Source organism: Staurois parvus, unplaced genomic scaffold (assembly GCF_062004578.1).
Source record: "Staurois parvus isolate SC_StPar_1 unplaced genomic scaffold, SC_StPar_1.0 ptg000739l, whole genome shotgun sequence".
NCBI lineage: Eukaryota > Metazoa > Chordata > Amphibia > Anura > Ranidae > Staurois > Staurois parvus.
In genome coordinates, this window is record NW_028318535.1 from 329,220 (window position 1) to 356,825 (window position 27,606).

At 42.1% G+C, this 27,606-nt stretch overlaps 1 protein-coding gene across 3 annotated transcripts in view; it reads right to left on the minus strand.

Annotated features, from left to right (window-relative positions):
• NHSL2 (NHS like 2) overlaps positions 1-27,606 on the minus strand; it is a 157,845-nt gene that overhangs the window by 91,804 nt on the left and 38,435 nt on the right. Inside the window, exon 1 of one of the 3 annotated variants that reach the window (XM_089654081.1) lies at positions 11,672-12,212. The exons of the other annotated variants lie outside the window; for them this stretch is intronic. Coding sequence (XP_089510207.1) covers positions 11,672-11,708 — 37 coding nt within the window. The 5' untranslated portion in view covers positions 11,709-12,212. Of the gene's footprint in view, positions 1-11,671; positions 12,213-27,606 lie in introns of those variants that run through there. 3 annotated transcript variants of the gene reach the window in all.

The following is a 27,606-nucleotide window of genomic DNA, read 5'->3' on the forward strand; positions in this document are numbered from 1 at the left end:
GTGGACATTTCTTTATTTGCCTTTATCTCCTGTTTATTTGCCAGGATACTGGAAGCAGGGTCAGACAGCACCATCAATCATTAGGAAGCTGGGTTGCTAGGAAGCTGGCAGCAGGGTTGCTAGGAAGCTGGCAGCAGGGCCACACAGCATCATTGGTTCCTAGAAAGCTGACAGCAGAGACGTACATTGTCCCGGGGTGCTAGGAAACTGGTGAAGTGTTTCGCAGCATCAGTAGCTAGGAAACTGGAAGCAGAGATGTACAGCATTATTGGTTGCTAGGGAGCTGGCAGCAAGGACGTATGGCGTGACGGGTTGCTAGGAGGTTTTCAGCAGGAAAGTCATTGGTTGCTAGAAAGCTGACAGCAGGGTCGTACATTGTCTCTGGGTACTAGGAGACAGGTGTCAGGGTTTCGCAGTATCATTGGTAGCTAGAAAAGCAGAGTTGCACAGCGTTATTGGTTGCTAGGGAGCTGGCAGCAAGGACATGCGGCATCATGGGTTGCTAGGAAGCTGTCGGCAGGGTCACACAGTGTCATGGGTTGCTAAGAAACTGGCGGCAAGGTACCACACTGTCACCAGTTGCTGGGAAGCTGGTGGCAGGGTCGCACAGGATCATGAGTTGCTAGGAAGCTGGCGGTAGAATTACACACCATCGTCAGTTGCTCGGAAGCTGCTGGCAAGCCGACAGTGGCATCAGTTGCTAGGAAGCTGGCAGCAGGGTAGCACAGGATCATTTTTTGCTGGAAAGCTGACAACAGGGTTGCACAGCACCACTGGTTCCTAGGAAGCTAGTAGCAGGGTTGCACCGTGTCATCAGTTGCAGGGAAGCTACCAGCAGGGTCGCACAGTGTCACTGAGTTCTAGGAGACTGGCAGCAGGGTCACACAGTGATATCTATTGCTGGGAAGCTGCCAGCAGGGTCACGCAGTGATATCTGTTGCTGGGAAGCTGGCAGCAGGGTCACGCAGTGATATCAGTTGCTACAAAGCTGGCAGCAGAGTCACACAGTGATATCAGTTGCTAGGATGCTGGCAGCAGGGTCACAGTGATATCTGTTGCTACGAAGCTAACAGTAGGGTCACACAATGATATCAGTTGCTAGGATGCTGACAGCAGGGTCACACAGTGATATCTGTTGCTAGGAAGCTACCAGCAGGGTTGCACAGCATCATCGGTTGTCAGGAACCTGGCAGCAGGGTTGAGCAGTGTAATCAGTCGATAGGGAGGTGGCAGCAGAGTTGCACAATGTCATCGGTCACAAGACAGCCGCCTGCACCATAACAACTGCTGACGCTGTAGGGCCCAGGAAATGAATATATACAGGGCTGGTCCTGAGCAATGATGCTTAGGTGCTACTGAAGCGCACGCAGACAGGAAGTGGCTGCAAAAAGGCTGCAGGTAATCTGCCCACTAACATGCAGCAATAAAAGGCAAAAGCTATTTTTTTTAAAGGTATTGCTGCCTATATATGTCCTGGTTCACACCGGTGCGACTTCAGGTAGGAAATGCAATTTACAAATCGCACCTAAAGTCAAATCTAATGTAATCTATGGCACTGTCCTAATCAGTGCGAACTGAAGAAGCACGATTTCAAAAATAGTTCCCGAACTATTTTTTTTACGACTTCAATGCAACTTGCATTGACTGCTGTTAAATGAAGTAGCCAGCTGCAGTAAAATCGGAGGTACAAATCGCACTGATCTGCTACTTCAAGCGATTTCAAATTTGCATTGAGGGCCAGTTCACACTCCATGCGTTTCAGTTGCTTTTTTTCTGCATCCAAAATGCACAGAAAGTAGTTGATATGGTTGTCAGTGTCATAGTTCAAATCAGTGCTTGCAGTTCCAGTGCAGTCCGTTTGCAGAAAAAAAAAAAAAAAAAAAAAGTAGAACAGGTGGCATTTTTCCAGAACAGAACTGTACTAGAACACTGTAAAACACAAAAAATGCACCAAAAACGCTCTGAAAATGCACATGCCCCTATTAGATTGAAGAAAAAGGTAAAAAAAAAAAGGAACTGGAAATAAAAAAACCACACAGGAATGCGTCAGAAACGCATTAAAAACGCAATGTAATACGTCAAAAAACGTGCATGCAGCAATGCATCCGGAACGCATTTCTATGGTGTGAACCGACTCTTAGGCTCTGTTCCAGGGGCGGACTGACCATTTGGAAACTTGGGCACTGCCCAAGGGCCCGGGGTCAGTAGGGGGCCCCATGAGTTGCCCCTGGTACCTTTTTCATAGGCTTTTTTGAGTTTGGGCAAGGACACAGGGGCCCCATGATCCCCTATTGCCTGGGGGCCCCATGAGTTGTCAGTCCGCCCCTGCTCGCAGCCCATGTATTTCAACGGAAGCCGATCAATCCTATGCAGGGTTCCTGCACTACTTTGATGTGACTTGAGCGCCATAGACCAATGAAAACCCTCAAAAGTCGCATCATGCGACAGTTGTACAACAGTCAAAGCCAAAGTCACATCTAAGTCATTCCTATCCAAAGCTGCATCAAAGTAGCAATGTAAAGTCGCAGTGGAAATCGCATTGGACACAAAGTCGCATGACAAGTCGCAGCCCATGTATTGCAATGGAAGCCAATCACTCCTATACAAGGTTCCTGCATTACTTTGATATGACTTGAGCAACGTAGACTGCAATGTAAACCCACAAAAGTCGCATCATGCGACAGTTGTGCAACAGTCAAAGCCAAAAGTCAACAGCCAAAGTCACATCTAAGTCGTTCCTATCCAAAGCTGCATTAAAGTAGCAATGTAGAGTCGCAGAGGAAATCGCATTGGACATAAAGTTGCATAACAATACGCAGCCCATGTATTGCAATGGAAACCGTTCAATCCTAGGCATTGCACTACTTTGCTGTGACTTGAGTGCCATAGACTGCAATGTAAACCCTCAAAAGTCGCATCTTAATGTCATCAATGTGACAGTTGTGTGACAGTCAAAGCCAAAAGTCACATCTGAGTCACTCCTATCCAAAGCTGCATCAAAGTAGCAATGTAATGTCGCAGTGGAAATCGCATTGGACACAAAGTCGCATGACAAGTCGCAGCCCATATATTGCAATGGAAGCCGATCAATCCTATACAAGGTTCCTGCATTATTTTAATGTGACTTGAGCGACATAGACTGCAATGTAAACCCTCAAAAGTCGCATCATGCGACAATTGTGCAACGGTCAACGTCAACAGCCAAAGTCACATCTAAGTCGTTCCTATCCAAAGCTGCATTAAAGTAGCAATGTAAAGTCGCAGTGGAAATCGCATTGGACACAAAGTCGCATGACAAGTCGCAGCCCATGTATTTTAATGGAAGCCGATCAATCCTATGCAGGGATCCTGCATTACTTTGATGTGACTTGAGTGCCGCATTCATGTGCAAATTACATGCAACGGTCTGCACGGTGCGATTTGAGCCGTACATTTTGTACAGTTCAAATCACATCGCATACATTTTGAATGGCTCGAATCTGCACCTGAATTGCATCGCATGGGGTGAGAAACAAGAAATCGCATTTCTTGCAATCGCATTGCGTTGTGCGTTCTGTTTCAGCGTGTCAATTTATCATAGACACCCGCACCAGATGGCATGAACGCGATGCGACTGCACAGGATTCGCAGCGTTTCCCGCACCGCATTGGCGTGAACCCGGGCTTAGACTCCATTCACATCATGCAGTGCCTGCGCTTTCTTTGCGATTTTCCTTTGCGTCGTATTTAAGGCAGCCCTATGCGTGAGAAACACAAAAAAAAAGTACTTAAACCATTTTCAAAATTGCTTTGCGCCAAAATGCCTGGTATTGCAGTACCGTGTGTTTTGGCGCACGTGAACACGTATGCGTTTGCAAAATACGCGGGGGGGGGTGCCGTTAAGTCTTTGCGCCTGCAGTGGGGGCCGTGCATTTCTGTTGCAGTTTTGCGTGCGTTCCCACAATGCACTAGTGTGAAGGAAGCCTAACTCCTACACTTCATTCCGGCCAGATTTGTCATCGAAGAATTTATACCAGAAAAAATGCTGACAAATGCCGGAACTCTTCCGGAACGGTCTGTCCCTGGATGCTCATTCGATGGTCGTTGGATTGGAAATGCGCCAATGAGGTCTTTGAAACGGTTAAAATTCCAGCGTCAGTCAGTCTTACAAGGTCAGTAAAAATAGAAATCCCGGTGAACGTTCGAAGCGGGAACGCACTGAGCGCGAAACAAATGCTTTGTTACCTTGACTAGACGTGCGGTTTGTTGCGTTCCGAATTGAAATTCGGACGATTTTTCCATTATTTAGATGTATCCGAATTCCCGATTACAATAGTAACGAATTTAAACAAATCTGAAATAATGAAACGAAATTCGAATAATTTTGAATTCGAAAACATATTTGAAAGCAAAATTCTAATTCGGAAAGCAATTTGAATTTGAAGAATAGAATAAAATAGAACAGAAAATAAAGGCACAAAAAATAGAATCGAATAGTATAGAAAATAATAGAATAGAAGAAAAAAATAACAGAATAGAAAAGAATAGAACAGAATACAGCAGAAAATAAGAGCAAAATAGAACAGAAAATAAAGGAATATAAAAGAATAGAATAGTATAGAAAATAGAATAGAAAAGAATAGAATAGAAGAAAAAAGAACAGAAAATAAAAGAATAGAACTGAATACAGCAGGAAATAATAGAGTAAAACAGAGCAAAATAGAACAGAAAATAAAGGAATAGAAAAGAATAGAAAGGAAAAGAAGAAAATAGGAGAAAAAAAAGAATAGAGAATAAAAGAACAGAACAGAATACAGTAGAAAATAATAGAGTAAACAGATCAACATAGAACAGAAAATAAAGGAATAGAAAAGAATAGAAAATAATAGTATAGAACAGAATACAGTAGAAAATAAATACAGTAAAACAGATTAACATAGAACAGAAAATAAAGGAATAGAAAATAAAAATAGTATAGAAAATAGAATAGAAAAGAATAGAAGAAAAAAAGATTAGAATAGAAAATAATAGAGTAAAAGAGCAAAATACAACAGAAAATAAAAGAATAGAAACGAATATAGACTAGAAAAGAATAAAATAGAAGAAAAAAAAACAGAATAGAAAATAAATAAAATAAAAGAATAGAACAGAATACAGTAGCAAATAAAATTAAAAATAAATTAAAACAGAGCAAAATAGAACAGAAAATAAAAAAAGGAATAGAAAATAGAATAGAGTAGTATAGAAAATAGAATAGAATACAGTAGAAAATAACAGTAAAACAGATCAAAATAGAACAGAAAATAAAGGAATAGAATAGTATAGAAAATAGAAGAAAAAAACAGAAAATAAAAGAATAGAGCAGAATACAGTAGAAAATAACAGAGTAAAAGAGCAACATAGAACAGAAAATAAAGGAATAGAAAAGAATAGACTAGAAAAGAATAAAATAGAAGAAAAAAAACAGTATAGAAAATAAATAAAATAAAAATAGAACAGAATACAGTAGAAAATAAAATTAAAAATAAATGAAAACAGAGCAAAATAAAACAGAAAATAAAAAAGGAATAGAAAAGAATAGTATAGAAAATAGAATAGAATACAGTAGAAAATAACAGCAAAACAGATCAAAATAGAACAGAAAATAAAGGAATAGAATAGTATAGAAAATAGAATAGAAGAAAAAAGAATAGAACAGAAAATAAAAGAATAGAACAGAACACAGTAGAAAATAACAGAGTAAAAGAGCAACATAGAACAGAAAATAAAAAGGAATAGAAAATAATAAAATAGAAGAAAAAAACCAGTATAGAAAATAAAATAAAAGAATAGAACAGAATACAGTAGAAAATAAAATTAAAAATAAAATTAAAACAGAGCAAAATAGAACAGAAAATAAAAAGGAATAGAAAAGAACAGAATAGTATAGAAAATGGAATAGAAAATAATAGAATATAACAGAACACAGTAGAAAATAATAGAGAAAAACAGATCAAAATAGAACAGAAAATAAAGGAATAGAAAAGAACAGAATAGTATAGAAAATAGAATAGAAGAAAAAAGAATAGAACAGAATACAGTAGAAAATAACAGAGTAAAACAGATCAAAATAGAACAGAAAATAGAGGAATAGAAAAGAATCAATTAGAATAGAAAAAAAAAATAGAATAGAAAAGAATAGAATAAATGAGAAAGTATATAAATGCCTTCCGAAATTCAAATTTTGAATAGAATACATTAGAATAGAATATAAAATATTAGAAAAGAATAGAATGGATTAGAAAAGACTAAAATACTTTAAAAAAAATTGTGAGCTGCGCTGCGGTACCTTCAAAAACACAAATAGATTGTAACGTTAGAATGATTATCGAATCCGTTAGAAATCGTCTCAAATCTGTCCAACATTTGGAATTCGGTCGAATTCAAATAAGCAAAACGAATTCTCAAAAACGGATTTCACTGCCAGAGACGTTTTTGCATTTTCTGGCACACGTTTAAAAAATCGTTTTAGGCCTGAAGAGGACACAAAACCCCCCAACACTAGATATTTACTGACAGCAGACACCCCAGAGCCCAGTTTCTCAACCAGGGTTCCTCCAGAGGTTGCTAGGGGATTCGAAAAATCGTTTGAAAATCGGAATAAATTGGCTGATTTTCGCTCTGTTAGTGGGGCAATGGCACCGGACGATTTTCGCTGTTAGTGGGGCAATGGCACCGGCGGATTTTCGCTGTTAGTGGGCAATGGCCCCAGCCGATTTTCCCTGTTAGTGGGGCAATGGCACCGGACGATTTTCGCTCTGTTAGTGGGGGCAATGGTACTGGACGATTTTCGCTCTGTTATTGGGGCAATGGCACCGGACGATATTCGCTCTGTTATTGGGGCAATGGCACCGGACGATATTCGCTCTGTTAGTGGGGGCAATGGCACCGGACGATATTCGCTCTGTTAGTGGGGGCAATGGCACCGGCCAATTTTCGCTCTGTTGGGGTAATGGCACAGGACGATTTTCGCTCTGTTAGTGGATCAATGGCACCGGACAATTTTCGCTCTGTTGGTGGGGCAATGGCACCGGACGATTTTCGCTCTGTTGGTGGGGCAATGGCACCGGACGATTTTCGCTCTGTTGGTGGGGCAATGGCACCGGACGATTTTCGCTCTGTTGGTGGGGCAATGGCACCGGACGATTTAAGCTCTGTTGGTGGGGCAATGGCACCGGACGATTTTCGCTCTGTTGGTGGGGCAATGGCACCGGCCAAATTTCGCTCTGTTGGGGTAATGGCACCGGACGATTTTCGCTGTTAGTGGGTTAATGGCACCGGACAATTTTCGCTCTGTTAGTGGATCAATGGCACCGGACGATATTCGCTCTGTTGGTGGGGCAATGGCACCGGACAATTTTCGCTCTGTTGGGGCAATGGCACCGGACGATTTTCGGGATTCCTCCCCATTTCGTTTATTGGGCATGCTGAAAAATTCGTGAAAAACGACCGATTTTGGAAATCATTGGTGGCACCATCGGATTACAGAACGAATGAGGTTTTCCTGCTTTAGGGAGTAATTCTTCTCAATGACCACAAGTGTAAGGAGCATTAATCCCGCTCACCATCACACTAGATCAGGGGTGGACTGACCATTTGGAAACTCAGGCACTGCCCGAGGGCCCGGGGTCAGTAGGGGGCCCCATGAGATGCCCCTGGTACCTTTTTCATAGGCTTTTTTTAGTTTGGGCAAGAACACAGGGGCCCCATGATCCCCTATTGCCTGGGGGCCCCATGAGTTGTCAGTCCGCCCCTGATAGTAAGCAATCATGTCAGGAAGTGACATCTTGCTTACTACTCTTTATGTGATCACTGATTGGCCAATCAGTGATCACATGATCGCAGGGGTGGACTGACCATTTGGAAACTCGGGCACTGCCCGAGGGCCCGGGGTCAGTAGGGGGCCCCATGAGATGCCCCTGGTACCTTTTTCATAGGCTTTTTTGAGTTTGGGCAAGGACACAGGGGCCCCAGATCCCCTATTGCCCGGGGGCCCCATGAGTTGTCAGTCCGCCCCTGGTCAGGAGCATTACTCCCACTCACCATCACACTAGTATATCAGGAGTTGTACGCAGAGTCAGCAGGGGATCCCTGAGACCAGAAATCTGTGTCAGGGGTTCCCCTGACTGTCCTTGGCCCACTCCTTCCAATCATGGAGTGTTCAGCATCACATGTGGGCGTTACCCAAGGCAGACTGCACACAATATACCTCGCCTAGGAACGCTCACCCATCCATACTGACCCCGCCCACAGAGGTTTATTTGCATTACTCCTCCCAAGAGCCAGCCCACGGCTTGAATCAAAGTCAGGGTGCTGTGATTTGCTTTGGGTTTTTTTTCAGGAAGCCACGTGCAGCCCCCTTCCAGTCCCTCCCACCAGCTATGATCTGCCTGCATTTCATAGAGAAACACAGAGGCCCAGTGATGACATTACTGGGTATAAAATAAGGTAATTATTATTATTATACAGTATTTATAAAGTGCCAACAGTTTGCTCAGCGCTGTACATTACAGTAATGAAAGCAGAAAAGTTTTATTAAAAAATGTCATACGCATGTTGATGGCGGAGGAACAGGGAAGACAACATAGAAGCAGAAGAAACTGCAGCTTTACATCGTGATATTCGCCTCTTATTATGTCACCATCTATACTACTGAGGGATCCAGATATTACCAATATATCATACGTAATGAAGATGTACAAACAAAAGAGACATTATCACTCAACTATCCGTCCATCCATCCAATCCTAATTAATACAGATAGATACTGTTAAATGATCATCTATTTCTAAATGTGCTTTCTTTCTATTTTTAATCTATCAATACTTTTTTATCTGCATCACTCTTACTTTTTTGTTATGTCATTTTTTTTCATTTGTATCAATCGTTCTGTCAGTTAACTTTATACATTGAGACATTGATATAGACAGATATAAAATAGAAAAATGGATGGATAGATAGATAGATAGATAGATAGATAGATAGATAATAGATAGATAATAGATAGATAGATAGATAGATAATAGATAGATAATAGATAGATAGATAATAGATAGATAGATGATAGATAAATAGATAGATAGATAATAGATAGATAGATAGATAGATAGATAATAGATAGATAGATAGATAATAGATAGATAATAGATAGATAGATAGATAGATAGATAATAGATAGATAGATAGATAGATAGATAATAGATAGATAGATAGATAGATAATAGATAGATAGATAATAGATAGATAGATAATAGATAGATAGATAGATAGATAGATAATAGATAGATAGATAATAGATAGATAGATAGATAATAGATAGATAGATAGATAGATAATAGATAGATAGATAATAGATAGATAGATAGATAGATAATAGATAGATAGATAGATAATAGATAGATAATCTATCTCTATCATTTAATTTTCTTTTTATCAGTATAAATTTCTTGATAAAGAAAGTTAAGTGATAGAAAGATTGATACAGATAACGATAGATAGAAAGATAGACAGAATGATGGATATATGGATGGATAGATATTGTTAAATGATTACCTATCTATTCATCATTCTGTCTATCTATCTATATTTATCTGTATCAATCTTTCTATCACTTAACTTTCTTTATCAAGAAATTTATACTGATAAAAAGAAAATTAAACGATAGAAGGAATGATAGATGGATGGATGGATAGATAGAGATAGATATTTTTTATCTCTATCAATCTTTCTATCATTTAACTTTTTTATCTGTATCAATTTCTCAATTAAGAAAGTTAACTGATAGAAAGATTGATAAAGATAAAAAATAGATTATAATCATTTAAATCTATCTAGCTATAATTTTTTTGTATCAATCTACCAGTTAATTTTCTTTATTAAGAAATTGATAGATAGATAATAGATAGATAGATAGATAGATAATAGATAGATAGATAATAGATAGATAGATAATAGATAGATGATAGATAGATAGATAGATAGATAGATAGAGATAGAAATATTGATACAGATAAAGATCAATAGATAGATCAACAGATTATCATTTAACAGTATCTATCCATCCATCATTCTGTCTATCTATCCATCCATGTAAATGATTATCTATCATTTAATTTTATCTTGATAAAAGTTAAGTGATAGAAAGATTGATACAGATAAAGATAGATAGATAGATTTTTTTTTTTTTATCTCTATCAATCTCTATCATTTAACTTTTTTTTACCTGTATCAATTTCTCAATTAAGAAAGTTAACTAATAGAAAGATTGATAAAGATAACAAATAGATAGATTATAATCATTTAAATCTATCTAGCTATCATCTTTTTGTATCAATCTATCAGTTAATTTTCTTTATTAAGAAATTGATACAGATAGATAGATAGATAGATAGATAGATAGATAGATAGATAGATAGATAGATAGATAATCATTTACCAGTATCCATCCATCCATCATTCTATCTATGTAGCCATCTATAAAACGGGAGGACCCATCAGACACCAAGAGATCCACTATTCCCGTACACGCCCTCTTCCTTATCACTGCAGATCCATCTATCCATCCATCCATCCATTTATCTATCTATTATTTTTTCTGTTATCTCCCCATTTATCTATTCATCTATTTTTTTCATCTTTATCAATCTTTCTATCAGTTAACTTTCTTAATTGAGAAATAAACACAGATTGAAAGAAAGTTGAAAGATTGATAAAGATTGATAGATAGATAGATGGATAGATGGGTAGGTTGGTAGATAGATGGGTAGGTTGGTAGATAGATGGGTAGGTTGGTAGATAGATGGGTAGGTTGGTAGATAGATGGGTAGGTTGGTAGATAGATGGGTAGGTTGGTAGATAGATGGGTAGGTTGGTAGATAGATAGATGGGTAGGTTGGTAGATAGATAGATGGGTAGGTTGGTAGATAGATAGATGGGTAGGTTGGTAGATAGATAGATGGGTAGGTTGGTAGATAGATGGGTAGGTTGGTAGATAGATGGGTAGGTTGGTAGATAGATAGATGGGTAGGTTGGTAGATAGATAGATGGGTAGGTTGGTAGATAGATGGGTGGGTAGGTTGGTAGATAGATGGGTGGGTAGGTTGGTAGATAGATGGGTGGGTAGGTTGGTAGATAGATGGGTGGGTAGGTTGGTAGATAGATGGGTAGGTTGGTAGATAGATGGGTAGGTAGGTAGATAGATGGGTAGGTAGGTAGATAGATGGGTAGGTAGGTAGATAGATGGGTAGGTAGGTAGATAGATGGGTAGGTAGGTAGATGGGTAGGTTGGTAGATAGATGGGTAGGTAGATAGATAGATGGGTGGATAGATGGGTAGATAGATAGATGGTAGGTAGGTAGATAGATGGGTAGATAGATGGATAGATGGGTACATAGATGGGTAGGTGGGTAGATAGAAGGGTACATAGATGGATAGATGGGTAGATAGATAGATGGGTAGATAGATGGGTAGGTAGGTAGATGGGTAGGTAGGTAGACAGATGGGTAGACAGATGGGTAGGTAGGTAGATGGGTAGGTAGGTAGATAGATGGGTAGACAGATGGGTAGACAGATGGGTAGGTAGGTAGATGGCTCATACAAGAAGCCTCTGTATAAAACAGAACGATTCTTTCCTTCTATGGAGAGTTCTCTCTTACCTTTGCCCCGTGAGAGACTTATCAGCATTTTATCCATCCCGGGAGACCCCTATAAAGTCCAATCTGCGCTCTCCTGGAATTCCGGGGTCCTCACACAACTCCTATATTTTTTTTCTTCCAAACTTTCAAAAATACAGATTCCCAACGAAGGATTGTACAGGGGGGGCAGCTGTCTATACTGACATCCCCCCCACTGCAGCACCTGGGGTGATAGATAGATAGATGGATGGATGGATGGATAGATCCGCACGACAAGGAAGAGGAAGGAATTGAGCAGATGGCGTGTAGGGGAACGGTGGATCTCTCGGTGTCTGATGGGTCCTCCCGTTATCCTTCCGTGGTGTTACTTTGTATCCATCCTCCAATGAGCGATCCTTTGCCGTCTCCTGTAGACGCAGGCCGCGGATGGAGCGCAGACATGAGCTGAATTCAGATGCGGAGAGGAAGGGACGCTCGTGATCTCTGGATGCGTCTCCTGATCGCTGGTCCTGCGTTCTCGCCGAGCGGCTGGAGGGATATTTCAATCGCTGGGAGAAAACATGGGGGGAGGAGAGGAAGGCAGCAGGAACTCGCTATTTTATTAAACGTCTCTCCCTAACTATTGTTTCCCCCTCCCTATGTTTCCTTCCTTCACATAACGTAGCGTTTTCCTCCAGCGTGATAAAACCCTCACACAGCCCGCTTCCCAATAGGCTCTGACCTCTCGCAGATCATCCGGACAGAGTACAGTTCAGGCTCTGATACAGAAGGGCAGTGTTTGCAAGCCAGCAAATTGGTTGCAGTATCGCACCGCAATGCATTTTTTTTTTAAAAGCTAGATTTATTCCTCAATATATATAAATCCACTTTGTGTGCACCAAATGCCTTTGCAAACTCAGATATTACCTTGTAAAAGTAGCAGTTACATCATCACTGTGCTGTACATAGCCTGTGCAGAGCAGAGCTGTGGGAGGGGCCCAGCAGGCTCCACCCACTACAGCAATCTACAGGAGGGGGCGGAGACAAGACCAGTCACCCTGCTTCAGGACTGAGAGCAGCAGTGAGCGGTCTTTATTACAGGAAGCTGCATGCACATGAAAGTCCCAGCAGGCTCCACCCACTACAGAAAAAAAATACAGGAGGGGCGGAGCCAAGACTAGTCACCCTGTGCAAGGACCAAGAGCAGCAGTGGGTGGACTTTAGTACAGGAAGCTGCACGCAAAATGTACTTGCAAGCCCCAGCAGGCTCCACCCACTACAGAAAACTACAGGAGAGGGCGGAGCCAAGACCAGGCACCGTGCACAAGCAGAGAGAGCAGCAGTGACTGGTCTGTGTTACAGGAAGCTGCATGCAAATGTACTTGCAAGCCCCAGCAGGCCCCACCCACTACAGAAAACTACAAGAGGGGGTGGAGCCAAGACCAGTCCCCGTGCACAAGCAGAGAGAGCAGCAGTGGCTGGTCTGTGTTACAGGAAGCTGCATGCAAATGTACTTGCAAGCCCCAGCAGGCCCCACCCACTACAGAAAACTACAAGAGGGGGTGGAGCCAAGACCAGTCCCCGTGCACAAGCAGAGAGAGCAGCAGTGGCTGGTCTGTGTTACAGGAAGCTGCATGCAAATGTACTTGCAAGCCCCAGCAGGCTCCACCCACTACAGAAAACTACAGGGGGGGGGGCGGAGCCAAGACCAGGCACCCTGCACAAGCAGAGAGAGCAGCAGTGACTGGTCTGTGTTCCAGGAAAAGAAATGGCCATCATCACCAAAATTATACACAGTGTCTCCATTGAGATCAGGCAAGAAAGATGAAGGTGCTGGATGGATAATACAAAAAAGTCACAATTTGCACACTAGATGACTACAGAGATCTGAGAGAAATGCACAAAGCACACATAGGGGTGTCCTGCAAAGCTACATGTATGTTCGTTCTGTGTGAATGGGTGCAAAATCAAATATTTTTGGGGCTATTTTCTGTCCAGGTCGAACGTTATTCATTCATGCAAAATAGAACAAATCAGGAAAATACTGCACTGTGGCCACTAGATGGAGCAGGTGACCGGAGGGATTTTTTTTTTTTAAATTGCAGAGCTGTGAAACTGCAAATGTGGGCATATTTGAATGTTACTAGTCTTTCTTCTCCAGGTCGAATATTATCACTTTGTGATGGGTACTGTATGGGAGGGGGGCTCTGATGGGAAGGTTGGGGGCTTCTAATGTTATGAGAGGAATATGTGATGGAGGGACTCTGGTGTGAGGAGGGGACTATGTGATGGGGGGCCTCTGATGGGATGGGGACTTCTGACGTGATGGGAGACTGTTACGTGATGGTGGGACTCTGATGGGATGGGGGGGGGGCCTGTGCCTTGATGGGGAAACGATGCGACGAGGGGATCTCTTATGCAATGGAGGAACTCTAATGTTATGAGGGACTATGATTTGATGAGGGGACTCTGAAGGGGGTTCTCTGGTGTGATTGAGGGACCTTTGATGAAACAGGGGGGCTCCTAATATGATGGGGTGACCCCTTTGTGTTGGTTAGACTATAATGGGATGGGGGGGGCTGCGATATGATGGGGGCCTCTTATGTACTTGGGGGACTCATAGGATGAGGGGCTTTTGATGTAATTGGGGGATCTCTGATAAAAGAGGGTGGCTTCTGATATGATGGGGTTACTCTTATGTGAAGGCGAGGCTCTGATGGGATGGGGGGGCTTGTGACTTGATGGGGGACTTGACATGAAGGTGGGACTCTAATGTGATGGGGGTCCTTTGACATGGTAGAGGGACTTTTATATCGAAAGGATTCTAATGTGATTAGGGGACTCTGTTGGGTTTGTGGGGGAGGGGCTTGTGACTTGATGGGGGGACTTTGATGTGATGAGGAGACTCTGACCTCAAGGGGGGACTCTGATGTGATGGGGGCCCTTTGACATGACAGAGGAGTCTAATGGGATGGGGGGTGGGGCTCTGGTGTGAAGGAGGGACTCTGATGTGACTGGGAGACCTCTGATAAAAGAGGAGGGCTTCTGATATAATGGGATGACTCTTATGGAAGGTGGGGCTCTGATAGGATGGGGGGGGCTTGTGACTTGATAGGGGGACTTGACATGAAGGTGGGACTCTAATGTGATGGGGCCCTTTGATGTGATAGAAGGGACTCATGTTATGAAAGGATTCTAATGTGATTAGACATGTGATGAAAGAGTGAGGCTTCTGATATGATGTGATTCTTATGTGAAGGTGGGACTCTTATGGGATGGGGCTTGTGACTTGATGGGAGGATTTAACATTAAGGTGGAACTCTGATGTGATGGGGGGGGGGGGGGGGACTATGATCTGTGGGGGTACTCTGAAGTGATGGGACATCTGATGAAAGAGCAAGGCTTCTAATATATGATGGGGTGACTTATGTGATGGGGGGGTTCCCATGAGATGGGGGGAACTGTGATGTATTGTGAGGACTATGACATGAAGGGGGGACTCTGAAGTGATTTGGGCCTGTTGACATGATAGAAGGGCTCTGATGTTATGAAAGAACTGTAATGTGATTAGGAAATTCTGTGATATGATGAGAGGCCTCTGATGTGATGGGGGGGGGGGGGGCGGACGGACCTCTGATGTGATGGGGAACTCCTATATAATTGGGGTACTCTGATGGGATGGTGGAGGGGGGCTTCTGATATGATGGGGAACTCATGAGATGGGGGGCTTGTGATTTGATGGGGGTACTTTGTTGTACTGTGGGAACTATGACATGAAGGGGGGGACTCTGCTGTGATCGGGGGCCCTTTGACATGACAGACAAGTCTGATAGGATGGGGTGGGGGGTCCCTAATATGATGAGGTGATTTATGTGATGGGGGACCCTCATGGGGTGGGGAGGAGTCAAATGTGATGGGGTACTCTAATGTGAAGGGGGACCTCTGATAAAAGAGGGGGGCTTCCGATATGATGGGGTGACTTCTATGTGATGGGGGACCCTCATGGGATGAGGGGGGGGGAGGGAGTCAGATGTGATGGGGTACTCTAATGTGAAGGGGGACCACTGATAAAAGAGGGGGGCTTCCAATGTGATGAGGTGACTCCTATGTGATGGGGGACCCTCATGGGAAGGGGGGGGGGGGGGGGGAGTCAGATGTGATGGGGTACTCTAATGTGAAGGGGGACCACTGATAAAAGAGGGGGGCTTCCAATGTGATGAGGTGACTCCTATGTGATGGGGGACCCTCATGGGAAGGGGGGGGGGGGGGGGGGGGGGGAGTCAGATGTGATGGGGTACTCTAATGTGAAGGGGGACCTCTGATAAAAGAGGGGGCTTCTGATATGATGGGGCAACTCCTATGTGATGGGGCACCCTCATGGGATTGGAGGGCATCAGATGTGAAGGACCCACTCTAAAGTGATGGGGGGGGTGGGTCCAGCGATATCCTCCTGCAGCCAATTCGTCCCCAGTGCCGCCATCTTGGATTTGGGATGCATGAGATTGCACATTCCAGTGAGCCTGGTCCTGCAGCCTCTCGCACCCCTCAAGCATTCTGAGCCCAGGATGGGGGGCGGGTCCGTCACAGCCTGGGCTCATAGGAAGTGAGATAAATCATTCAAGCTTGGAGACTGGCGCCATCTAGCGGCGGAAAGGAGTTACTGTGAGAAGGTGATTTTTGCTGCAAAAGCTGAGTTTTAGTTTATCTTTTCTGCTTTTTGTTTTGTTTTGTTAAGTGTGAGCAGAAGGGGGGGCTGGAACCGGTGATCACGGCTACAACACCGAGGATGCTACAAACATGGCAGCCTCTTCTATCAGGGACATTTTGTTTCCACCTCATTTACAAACAGATAAGTATGCTAAACAGTTTTTTTTCCCACCCATTCAAAGCTGTAACAACACATGGCTTCATTAGACCTCATTAGGATGCCTTGATAATGAACGACTTCATTTCTACATAGGTGAGGACGCACATCCAATCTAATTGGAAGCTGTACCATACAACATGCAAATGTGCGTCCAATGGATCCCACTCATACTGGTTTGGTTTGTTTTTTTAATTACAAGCTTTCGTGTTGCTCATATTAAAAGCATTCACTGAGTCTTTATCAAAAACATCTAAAAATAAATACAAAATAAATGGAAGAAAGAAGGAGGAAGGAGGAAAGAAGAAGAAGGAGGAAGGAGGAAAGAAGAAGAAGGAGGAAGGAGGAAAGAAGGAGAAGAAGGAGGAGGAGAAAAGAAGAAGAAGAAGAAGAAGGAGGAGAAAAGAAGAAGAAGAAGAAGGAGGAGAAAAGAAGAAGAAGAAGAAGAAGAAGGAGGAGAAAAGAAGAAGAAGAAGAAGGAGGAGAAAAGAAGAAGAAGAAGAAGGAGGAGAAAAGAAGAAGAAGAAGAAGGAGGAGAAAAGAAGAAGAAGAAGAAGGAGGAGAAAAGAAGAAGAAGAAGAAGAAGAAGGAGGAGAAAAGAAGAAGAAGAAGAAGAAGAAGGAGGAGAAAAGAAGAAGAAGAAGAAGAAGAAGGAGGAGAAAAGAAGAAGAAGAAGAAGAAGGAGGAGAAAAGAAGAAGAAGAAGAAGAAGAAGGAGGAGGAGAAAAGAAGAAGAAGAAGAAGGAGGAGAAAAGAAGAAGAAGAAGAAGGAGGAGAAAAGAAGAAGAAGAAGAAGGAGGAGAAAAGAAGAAGAAGAAGAAGGAGGAGAAAAGAAGAAGAAGAAGAAGGAGGAGAAAAGAAGAAGAAGAAGAAGGAGGAGAAAAGAAGAAGAAGAAGAAGGAGGAGAAAAGAAGAAGAAGAAGGAGGAGAAAAGAAGAAGAAGAAGGAGGAGAAAAGAAGAAGAAGAAGGAGGAGAAAAGAAGAAGAAAAAGAAGAAAAAGAAGAAGGAGAAAAAAAAGAAGAAAAAGGAGGAGAAAAAAAAGAAGAAAAAGGAGGAGAAAAAAAAGAAGAAAAAGAAGGAGGAGAAAAAAAGAAGAAAAAGAAGAAAAAGAAGAAAAAGAAGGAGGAGAAAAAAAAGAAGAAAAAGAAGGAGGAGAAAAAAAAGAAGAAAAAGAAGGAGGAGAAAAAAAAGAAGAAAAAGAAGGAGGAGAAAAAAAGAAGAAAAAGAAGGAGGAGAAAAAAAGAAGAAAAAGAAGGAGGAGAAAAAAAGAAGAAAAAGAAGGAGGAGAAAAAAAGAAGAAAAAGAAGGAGGAGAAAAAAAGAAGAAAAAGAAGGAGGAGAAAAAAAGAAGAAAAAGAAGAAAAAGAAGGAGGAGAAAAAAAGAAGAAAAGAAGAAAAAGAAGGAGGAGAAAAAAAAGAAGAAAAAGAAGAAAAAGAAGGAGGAGAAAAAAAGAAGAAAAAGAAGGAGGAGAAAAAAAGAAGAAAAAGAAGAAAAAGAAGAAAAAGAAGGAGGAGAAAAAAAGAAGAAAAAGAAGAAAAAGAAGAAAAAGAAGGAGGAGAAAAAAAGAAGAAAAAGAAGAAAAAGAAGAAAAAGAAGGAGGAGAAAAAAAGAAGAAAAAGAAGGAGGAGAAAAAAAGAAGAAAAAGAAGGAGGAGAAAAAAAGAAGAAAAAGAAGGAGGAGAAAAAAAGAAGAAAAAGAAGGAGGAGAAAAAAAAGAAGAAAAAGAAGGAGGAGAAAAAAAAGAAGAAAAAGAAGGAGGAGAAAAAAAGAAGAAAAAGAAGGAGGAGAAAAAAAGAAGAAAAAGAAGAAAAAGAAGAAAAAGAAGGAGGAGAAAAAAAGAAGAAAAAGAAGAAAAAGAAGGAGGAGAAAAAAAAGAAGAAAAAGAAGAAAAAGAAGGAGGAGAAAAAAAGAAGAAAAAGAAGAAAAAGAAGGAGGAGAAAAAAAGAAGAAAAAGAAGAAAAAGAAGAAAAAGAAGGAGGAGAAAAAAAGAAGAAAAAGAAGAAAAAGAAGGAGGAGAAGAAAAAGAAGAAAAAGAAGAAGAAGGAAGGAGGAAAGAAGAAGAAGGAAGGAGGAAAGAAGAAGAAGGAAGGAGGAAAGAAGAAGGAAGGAAGGAGGAAAGAAGAAGGAAGGAAGAAGAGAAGAAGGAAGGAAGAAGAGAAGAAGGAAGGAAGAAGAGAAGAAGAGAAGAAGGAAGGAAGAAGGAAGGAAGAAGAAGGAAGGAAGGAAGGAAGGAAGAAGAAGGAAGGAGGAAAGAAGAAGGAAGGAGGAAGCAGGAAAGAAGAAGGACAGAAGGAAAGAAGGAAAGAAGAAGAAGAAAGGAGGAAGGAAAGAAGGAAGGAAGAAGGAAAGAAGGAAGGAAGAAGGAAAGAAGGAAGGAAGAAGGAAAGAAGAAGAAGGAAGGAGGAAAGAAGAAGGAAGGAAGAAGAGAAGAAGGAAGAAGAGAAGAAGGAAGAAGAGAAGAAGGAAGGAGGAAGGAAGAAGAGAAGAAGGAAGGAGGAAGGAGGAAAGAAGAAGGAAGGAAGGAGAAGGAAAGAAGAAGAAGAAGAAGAAGGAAGGAAGGAGGAAAGAAGAAGGAAGGAAGGAGAAGGAAAGAAGAAGGAAAGAAGAAGAAAGGAGAAAAGAAGAAGGAAAGAAGAAGAAAGGAGGAAGAAGGAGGAGGAAGGAGGAAGAAGAAGGAAGAAGATCTAGTAACCACATTCTCCTTACCCGCTTGCCCTCCAGAGGCTTTACCCCCTCCCCCCCCGGCCATTTTTTTGCAATACGGCTCTGCGTTACTTTCACCGCTTTCCGACCACCCTATAGGAGAAATACTGTTATAGGGCTGCGCAAAATCGTGATTTTGCATTTCATTGGCGGCTTCAGCTGTCAATCACCGGGTCCCGGCCGGTGATTCCCCCGCTGGCACCCAGTGATTGCCAAGTATCCCTGACGGGGCAGAGGTCTGTATGTCAACAATACACATCGCTCCCCTGTCAGCTCCTGCACACTGCTTTGTAGAGACGAGCAATACAAAGCAGTGTGCCGACACTGTAAAACACAGCACACAGTTAACCCTTTGATCGGCCCAGATGTTAACCCCTTCCTGCCCAGTGTCATTAGTACAGTGTCAGTGCTTTTTATTAGCACCGATCACTGTATTGGTGTCACTGGGGATGTCAGTGGCAGTTAGTTCCCACCAGTGTCAGAATGCCCACCGCAGTCCCGCTATAAGTCGCTGATCACCGCCATTACTAGTATATAAAAATATTGGACATGTTTAATAGCAAAAAATCAAAAATACAGTTTTTTCTCAAAATTGTCAGTCTTTTTGTTTATAGCACAAAAAAAACAAAAAACAAAAAAAAAACAAAACACAGAAGCGATCAAATACCACCGAAAGAAAGCTCAGTTCGACGGGGGGGGGGGGGGGGAAGGGGGACATAAATTTAATTTGCATTTGCATGACCGTGCAATTGTCAGTTAAAGTAACGCAGCGCACAAAATGGCCTGGTCAGGAAGGGGTTAAATCCTGACAACTGCGCGGTCATGCAACGCTGCACCCAAATTAAATTTATGTCCTTTTTTTCCCCCCACAAATAGAGCTTTTTTTTTCAGTGGTATTTGATCATTTTATTTTTTGCGCTAAAAAAATAAATAAATAATAGGACTGCCAATTTTTGACTTTTTGCTATTAAAACATGTTCAGTAAAAAAATTAAAAAAAAAAAAAAAAAAAAATTTTGTTATAAATTTCGGCCAAAATGTATTCTGCTCCGTGTCTTTGCTGAAAAAAAAATCCCAATACGTGTAAATTAATTGGTTTACGGGAAACTTATAGCGTTTACAATCTGCAGCGCTGTCGTTTTCTGTAAATTCAATACAACAGCTTGGAGGCATTCTGTACACAGATGGTGTAGAGAGCGCCCCCTAGAAATGTCATTTCCTGCTTGTGTGATTGGCTCGCTGATTTTCCCAGTACTCTGCAATAAGATACAAGTCGGAATTTGGGCATCCCCTGCAAAAAAAAAAAAAAATTTCATTTCTGGTGAGATACTCCCATAGGGAAATCATGTCTAAAGGGATGCAGACCCTGCCACTTTCCTCACTAGAACACGCAGGTGAAGCACCTGATTGATCATTATAAAGTCACTCCCATTCACTCTGCACATGGACAGAGAAACAGCGATTTCTTCAGAATAACAAAAAGAATGAATCTGCAACAAAGTTTGTTAAAATCCCTGCAATGTACATAGATCACCCAGAGGGGGGATGTTTTTCTCAACATAAAGTGGAGTTGCTCTTTAGCTATATTGCAAAATATAATATAATATGTATATAATATAAAATATATTATAAAATGTATATAATATAAAATATATTATAAAATGTATATAATATAAAATATAATATAAAATGTATATAATATAAAATATAATATAAAATGTATATAATATAAAATATAATATAAAATGTATATAATATAAAATATAATATAAAATGTATATAATATAAAATATAACATAAAAAAACACAGTACATAGATAAAATATAAAAATAAATAAAAATAATAATAAATAAAACATTAAATAAAATAAACTAGAATTTTAAATAAATACAGTAAAAAGATAAATATAAAATCATATTACATAAATTATAATTTAAAATACAGTAAATAGATAAAATGTATTATTTTATCTATTTATTTGAGATATTTTATAAGATAAATAAAATGCAATATAAAATAAATACAGTAAATAGATCAAATATAATATAAAATATAATAAATATATCAAATATAATATTGTATTTGATATTATATTTTATGTATTTACTGTATTTATTTTATATCAAAAATAAAATAAAATATAATATGAAATAAATGCACTAAATACATAAAATATAATATAAAATATAATATATAAAATATAATAAATACATAAAATAGAATATAAAATATAATACCAGCCTATATGTTAAAGTGTATATGTAGCCAATTTTTTTTCTTACAGTTTTAGATTAGTTTAGTGTTGACTCATGTTATGTTTCATATTGTATTTCTTTTTCCCATTTTTTTCCCCCCATTTGTGTTTTTGGCACTTCTTATGTATTCTTGGCGCTCATTCGCACTTGCTTTAGTCTCTGAAGAGCTGTCTGCTTTTGAATCACTCTTCAGAGTGCATTTAAGGTGGTGTCGTATCTCCTCCTCACCTCCTGCCTTTTATATACCCTGTGAAGTGACTAGTATCAGGTGATACACAGAGATGAAACAAATCCTCCTACATAAGTTGTACCTGTTTACCTATATTCATTTTTCCCTTACATCCATATAAAGCGCAGAATTTACACAGGATCTCTCAGCTCTGGAAAGCATGGGGCGGAGATCTGAAGTGACATCAGTAAGGAGAGCTCTGAGAGCTGATTGGAGGAAAGGGACACGCCCCCATTCACACAGCTCACAGGAACAGAACTGAGGCTGTCAATCATCTGGAAGTCCCTCCCCTGTCACCATCTTTCTCTTGGTGTCAGGAAAACTTGTTAGACGTGAGTCATGCTGATAGCAGAGGAACAAGCCAGCAGAGAGTAATGACACTTACTGCTTTGGTGTGAATGGACACTAAATATCCTTCTTCCCCAAAGATAATCCAATCACATCCAATACTTAATGGCCCCGTAATCTTTTTGCTACGAAATGGTTTCTTGCTGGAGATTTGGAGGAGGCTGAGGGCAATAGAAGGGGATTTTTGAGTTAGGAATACATACTGAAATGTACATAAGAAACAATGTATCCTGGCTGTAATATAGGGCAGGGGTCTCCAAACTTTCTAGGCAAAGGGCCAGTTTCCTGTCCTTCAGACTTTAGGGGGGACAGACTGTGGCCACTGGGAATAGAAAAGGTCCTGATGTCAGTGGGGAAAAAAACAATGCCCCATCATTGGTGTCAGTGGGAGGAATAGTGCCTCATCATTGGAATCAGTGGGAGGAATAGTGCCCCATCATTGGTATCAGTGGGAGGAATAGTGCCCCATCATTGGTGTCAGTGGGAGGAATAGTGCCTCATCATTGGAATCAGTGGGAGGAATAGTGCCCCATCATTGGTATCAGTGGGAGGAATAGTGCCCCATCATTGGTGTCAGTGGGAGGAATAGTGCCTCATCATTGGTGTCAGTGGGAGGAATAGTGCCCCATCATTGGAATCAGTGGGAGGAATAGTGCCCCATCATTGGAATCAGTGGGAGGAATAGTGCCTCATCATTGGAATCAGTGGGAGGAATAGTGCCCCATCATTGGTGTCAGTGGGAGGAATAGTGCCCCATCATTGGAGTCAGTGGGAGGAATAGTGCCCCATCATTGGTGTCAGTGGGAGGAATAGTGTCCCATCATTGGTGACAGTGGGAGGAATAGTGCCCCATCATTGGTATTAGTGGAGGAATAGTGCCCCATCATTGGTATCAGTGGGAGGAATAGTGCCCCATCATTGGTGACAGTGGGAGGAATAGTGCCCCATCATTGGTGACAGTGGGAGGAATAGTGCCCCATCATTGGTGTCAGTGGAGGAATAGTGCCCCATCATTGGTGTCAGTGGAGGAATAGTGCCCCATCATTGGAGTCAGTGGGAGGAATAGTGCCCTATCATTGGTATCAGTGGGAGGAATAGTGTCCCATCATTGGTATCAGTGGGAGGAATAGTGTCCCATCATTGGTGTCAGTGGGAGGAATAGTGTCCCATCATTGGTATCAGTGGGAGGAATAGTGCCCCATCATTGGTATTAGTGGGAGGAATAGTGCCCCATCATTGGTATCAGTGGGAGGAATAGTGTCCCATCATTGGTATCAGTGGGAGGAATAGTTCCCCATCATTGTTATCAGTGGAAGGAATAGTGCCCTATCATTGGTGTCAGTGGGAGGAATAGTTCCCCATCATTGGTGTCATTGGGAAGGATTATGCCCAATTGTTGGTATCAGAGGATGAAATAGAGCTCCAAGGGCCAAATAAATATTTCAGTCATAAACCAAGGTGGCCACGAGAATTACTTGCAGGTAGACGGTGACCCTGAAAGATGCCTGAACAAAGATGGCGCCATTCATAAAGCAGATAAAAGGCATTGCCAGGAGGGGGCACTGATCTCTGTGAGAGGCAATACACACCTAATGGACATTCTGCTTGGCTTGGGTTAAATCTCATTGTTACTTTTCGAGGCTCAATTCACAAATATGCCAATATATCTTTTTGTTAGTAAAATCAGATTGTTTTGCTATTCACAACGGGCAGCCCACTGGAATTTAAAAAAAAAAAAAAAAATACAAAAAAATTCTCAGGCGTGAAAAACTTTTAAATTTACTATTGCTCTCGTTTTTACCTTCAATATGGTGGGATCAGAGATTGATGAAGGCTGCGGGTGGGCCGAGGCAGAGGAACAACTTTGTCCTCCCACACCCTCCCACACACATCAGTACCTGTCTATGTGTCTAATGTGTAGAACGAACGTGTGTGTGTGTGTGTGTGTCAGCCCGGAGTGATGAGGCATCGATCAGCTTGGCATGCCACAATAAAGAATAGACATAGATGACAAAGGTCCCAGATTTGCTGGGACAGTCCTGCATCTAGGTACTCTGTCCTGATGATTCCGTGTCCTGGGTTGTGTCCCGGGATCATGTCATCACCTGTATTGGAGTTACTGAGCATGGGCTTAGTCTGGCCTGGTCTCAAGGTGACAAGGATAGATAGGGACATGCAGGTCACCTTGACAAATGCTGGTTCTTCAGCTTGACATGTCAGTGGTCTCCAAACAGTGGACTGTGGTTCGGATATGGCCCTTTGCTTGCCTTTGTCCCGGCCTTGGGGCACTATACCTCCTACTGACACCAAGGCACTATTCCTTTCACTGACATCAACAGTGTGACATACTTTCTCCCACTGACACCAATGATGGGGCACTATTCCTCCCACTGACACCAATGATGGGCACTGTTCCTCCCACTGACACCAATGATGGGCACTGTTCCTCCCACTGACACCAATGATGGGGCACTATTCCTCCCACTGACACCAATGATGGGGCACTATTCCTCCCACTGACACCAATGATGGGACACTATTCCTCCCACTGACACCAATGATGGGACACTATTCCTCCCACTGACACCAATGATGGGGCACTATTCCTCCCACTGACACCAATGATGGGGCACTATTCCTCCCACTGACACCAATGATGGGGCACTATTCCTCCCACTGATACCAATGATGGGGCACTATTCCTCCCACTGATACCAATGATGGGGCACTATTCATCCCACTGATACCAATGATGGGGCACTATTCATCCCACTGACACCAATGATGGGGCACTATTCTTCCCACTGATACCAATGATGGGGCACTATTCCTCCCACTAATACCAATGATGGGGCACTATTCCTCCCACTAATACCAATGATGGGGCACTATTCCTCCCACTAATACCAATGATGGGGCACTTTTCCTCTGCCTACTGACCATAGTGACTATGGAATTTTTTTTACCATAACCACCAAGACGTGGGTAACTCCCACTGATGCTGGGGGCATTTTCTACTCTCGCTGACCACAATCCAGCCCCGCTAAAGTCTGAAGGACAGTAAACTGGCCCTTTGTTTAGAAAGGTTGGAGACCCCAGCTCTAGGTAAACACTATCCTGAGAACTGTAGAGTGGTGGCCATTGCTCTCTTTCAGTTTATCACAACACCACCAATGGCCATGTACCCAACTTTTAATTTGAAGGTATGAGTATGTGGGGTAGATTTGACTTCAGACTTAGGTAATGATGTTGGACGAAAAGGTCCGACTCCCAACTGGCACTCCAGTTCATCCCAAAGGTGTACTTGGACCATTTGCCTTGACGTATTCCATGGTCATTGTATTGAGGGACCTGCATGCCGATAAAAGTTGTGGTATGTTCTGACACTGAGAACAGACGAACTTCCCCCAATAATGCCAAACAAGTTTGGTTCAATGTGACGACTACGTAGTTGGCCGGCTTGAAGAGGACACAAATCCATCTAGAGTACCTTGACCTGGATAAATGAGAACCTGCTTCCTGTATGAAATATACAAGCCTGGAGATGACCTCATTGGGAGTAACAAAAGCAGTTTCTCGCCAAAGGAACAAGGTAAAATTAAAAAAAAAATTTTTTGCTTTGATCAAGGAGGGGGGTGAGGGAGGTTTAGGCGCAAAGTTGGGTCATGTCTACACCAATGGCGGTGGCTCCATTGTATGATGCCGGTTTACAGGACAGATATCATATTGCCTCCTAGGTTTTGGAGAAATGTATGTCATCTCTCAGCTAACACTTCACACTCTATCTTTCATTCGGATCCTTTTCCCTGCTTAGCATCCTCCCACGCCATAATCGAAAGCGTCTCCTAGCAACTAACATGGAAAAACTTTATTGAGCTGTCAGAAAACAAGCAGAGTAGATTTAACCCCATTATTCCCAGGAAAGGTATTTATCTGATCATGTCAGGCGGAGAGGTCATCCCAAGACTATGATCTATCCCATCTGATGGATAATGGTGGTGTAGCAGATATTAACCTTCCTCATTCCAGCAGGATGCCTACTATGGTGCATGGCCATGCACTCTTCCAGGTATTGCAGCCATGGCCAATCAGGGTCGTCTGTATCACTAGGTTGCATCACTTCAACATTTTTCACATGTCACCAATTTCTTTGTGCTCCCCAAGCCTGCACCATCTCTGTTCCTGAGGCTCTCTGTGCTTCTACCACCACCGGGTCCATGCATATTATAGATGCCATTCTAGATGCTGGCACCATTCGTGGTACACTCTACCTGTTGTACTGGCCACAGGCACCTTTCTTGGTTCACTCTAGCTCTTGGCACCAGGCACCATTCTTGGTTCACTCTACCTCTTGCTCTTGGCACGATTCTTGGTTCACTCTACCTCTTGCTCTTGGCACGATTCTTGGTTCACTCTACCTCTTGCTCTTGGCAAGATTCTTGGTTCACTCTACCTCTTGCTCTTGGCAAGATTCTTGGTTCACTCTACCTCTTGCTCTTGGCAAGATTCTTGGTTCACTCTACCTCTTGCTCTTGGCAAGATTCTTGGTTCACTCTACCTCTTGCTCTTGGCAAGATTCTTGGTTCACTCTACCTCTTGCTCTTGGCAAGATTCTTGGTTCACTCTACCTCTTGCTCTTGGCAAGATTCTTGGTTCACTCTACCTCTTGCTCTTGGCAAGATTCTTGGTTCACTCTACCTCTTGCTCTTGGCAAGATTCTTGGTTCACTCTACCTCTTGCTCTTGGCAAGATTCTTGGTTCACTCTACCTCTTGCTCTTGGCAAGATTCTTGGTTCACTCTACCTCTTGCTCTTGGCAAGATTCTTGGTTCACTCTACCTCTTGCTCTTAGGACCAGGAATCATTCTTGGTTCAGTCTACCTCTTGCTTGGCACCAGGCACAATTCTTGGTTCGGTCTACCTCTTGCTCTTGGCACCAGGCACAATTCTTGGTTCGCTCTACCTCTTGCTCTTGGCACCAGGAATCATTCTTGGTTCGCTCTACCTCTTGCTGTTGGCACCAGGCACCATTCTTGGTTCACTCTACCTCTTGCTCTTGGCACCAATTTTGGTTCGCTCTATCTCTTGCTCTTGGCACCAGGCACCATTCTTGGTTCGCTCTACTTCTTGCTCTTGGCACCAGGCACAATTCTTGGTTCGCTCTACCTCTTGCTCTTGGCACCAGGCACCATTTTTGGTTCAGTCTACCTCTTGCTCTTGGCACCAGGCACAATTCTTGGTTCGCTCTACTTCTTGCTCTTGGCACCAGGCACAATTCTTGGTTCGCTCTACCTCTTGCTCTTGGCACCAGGCACCATTTTTGGTTCAGTCTACCTCTTGCTCTTGGCACCAGGCACAATTCTTGGTTCGCTCAACCTCTTGCTCTTGGCACCAGGAATCATTCTTGGTTCGGTCTACCTCTTGCTCTTGGCACCAGGTACCATTTTTGGTTCGGTCTACCTTTTGTTCTTGGCACCAGGCACCATTCTTGGTTCTCTCTACCTGTTGCCCCTGGCTGCAGGCTCCATTCTTGGTTCACTCTACCTGTTACTCATTGCCACACTGGCTCCATTCCTGGGA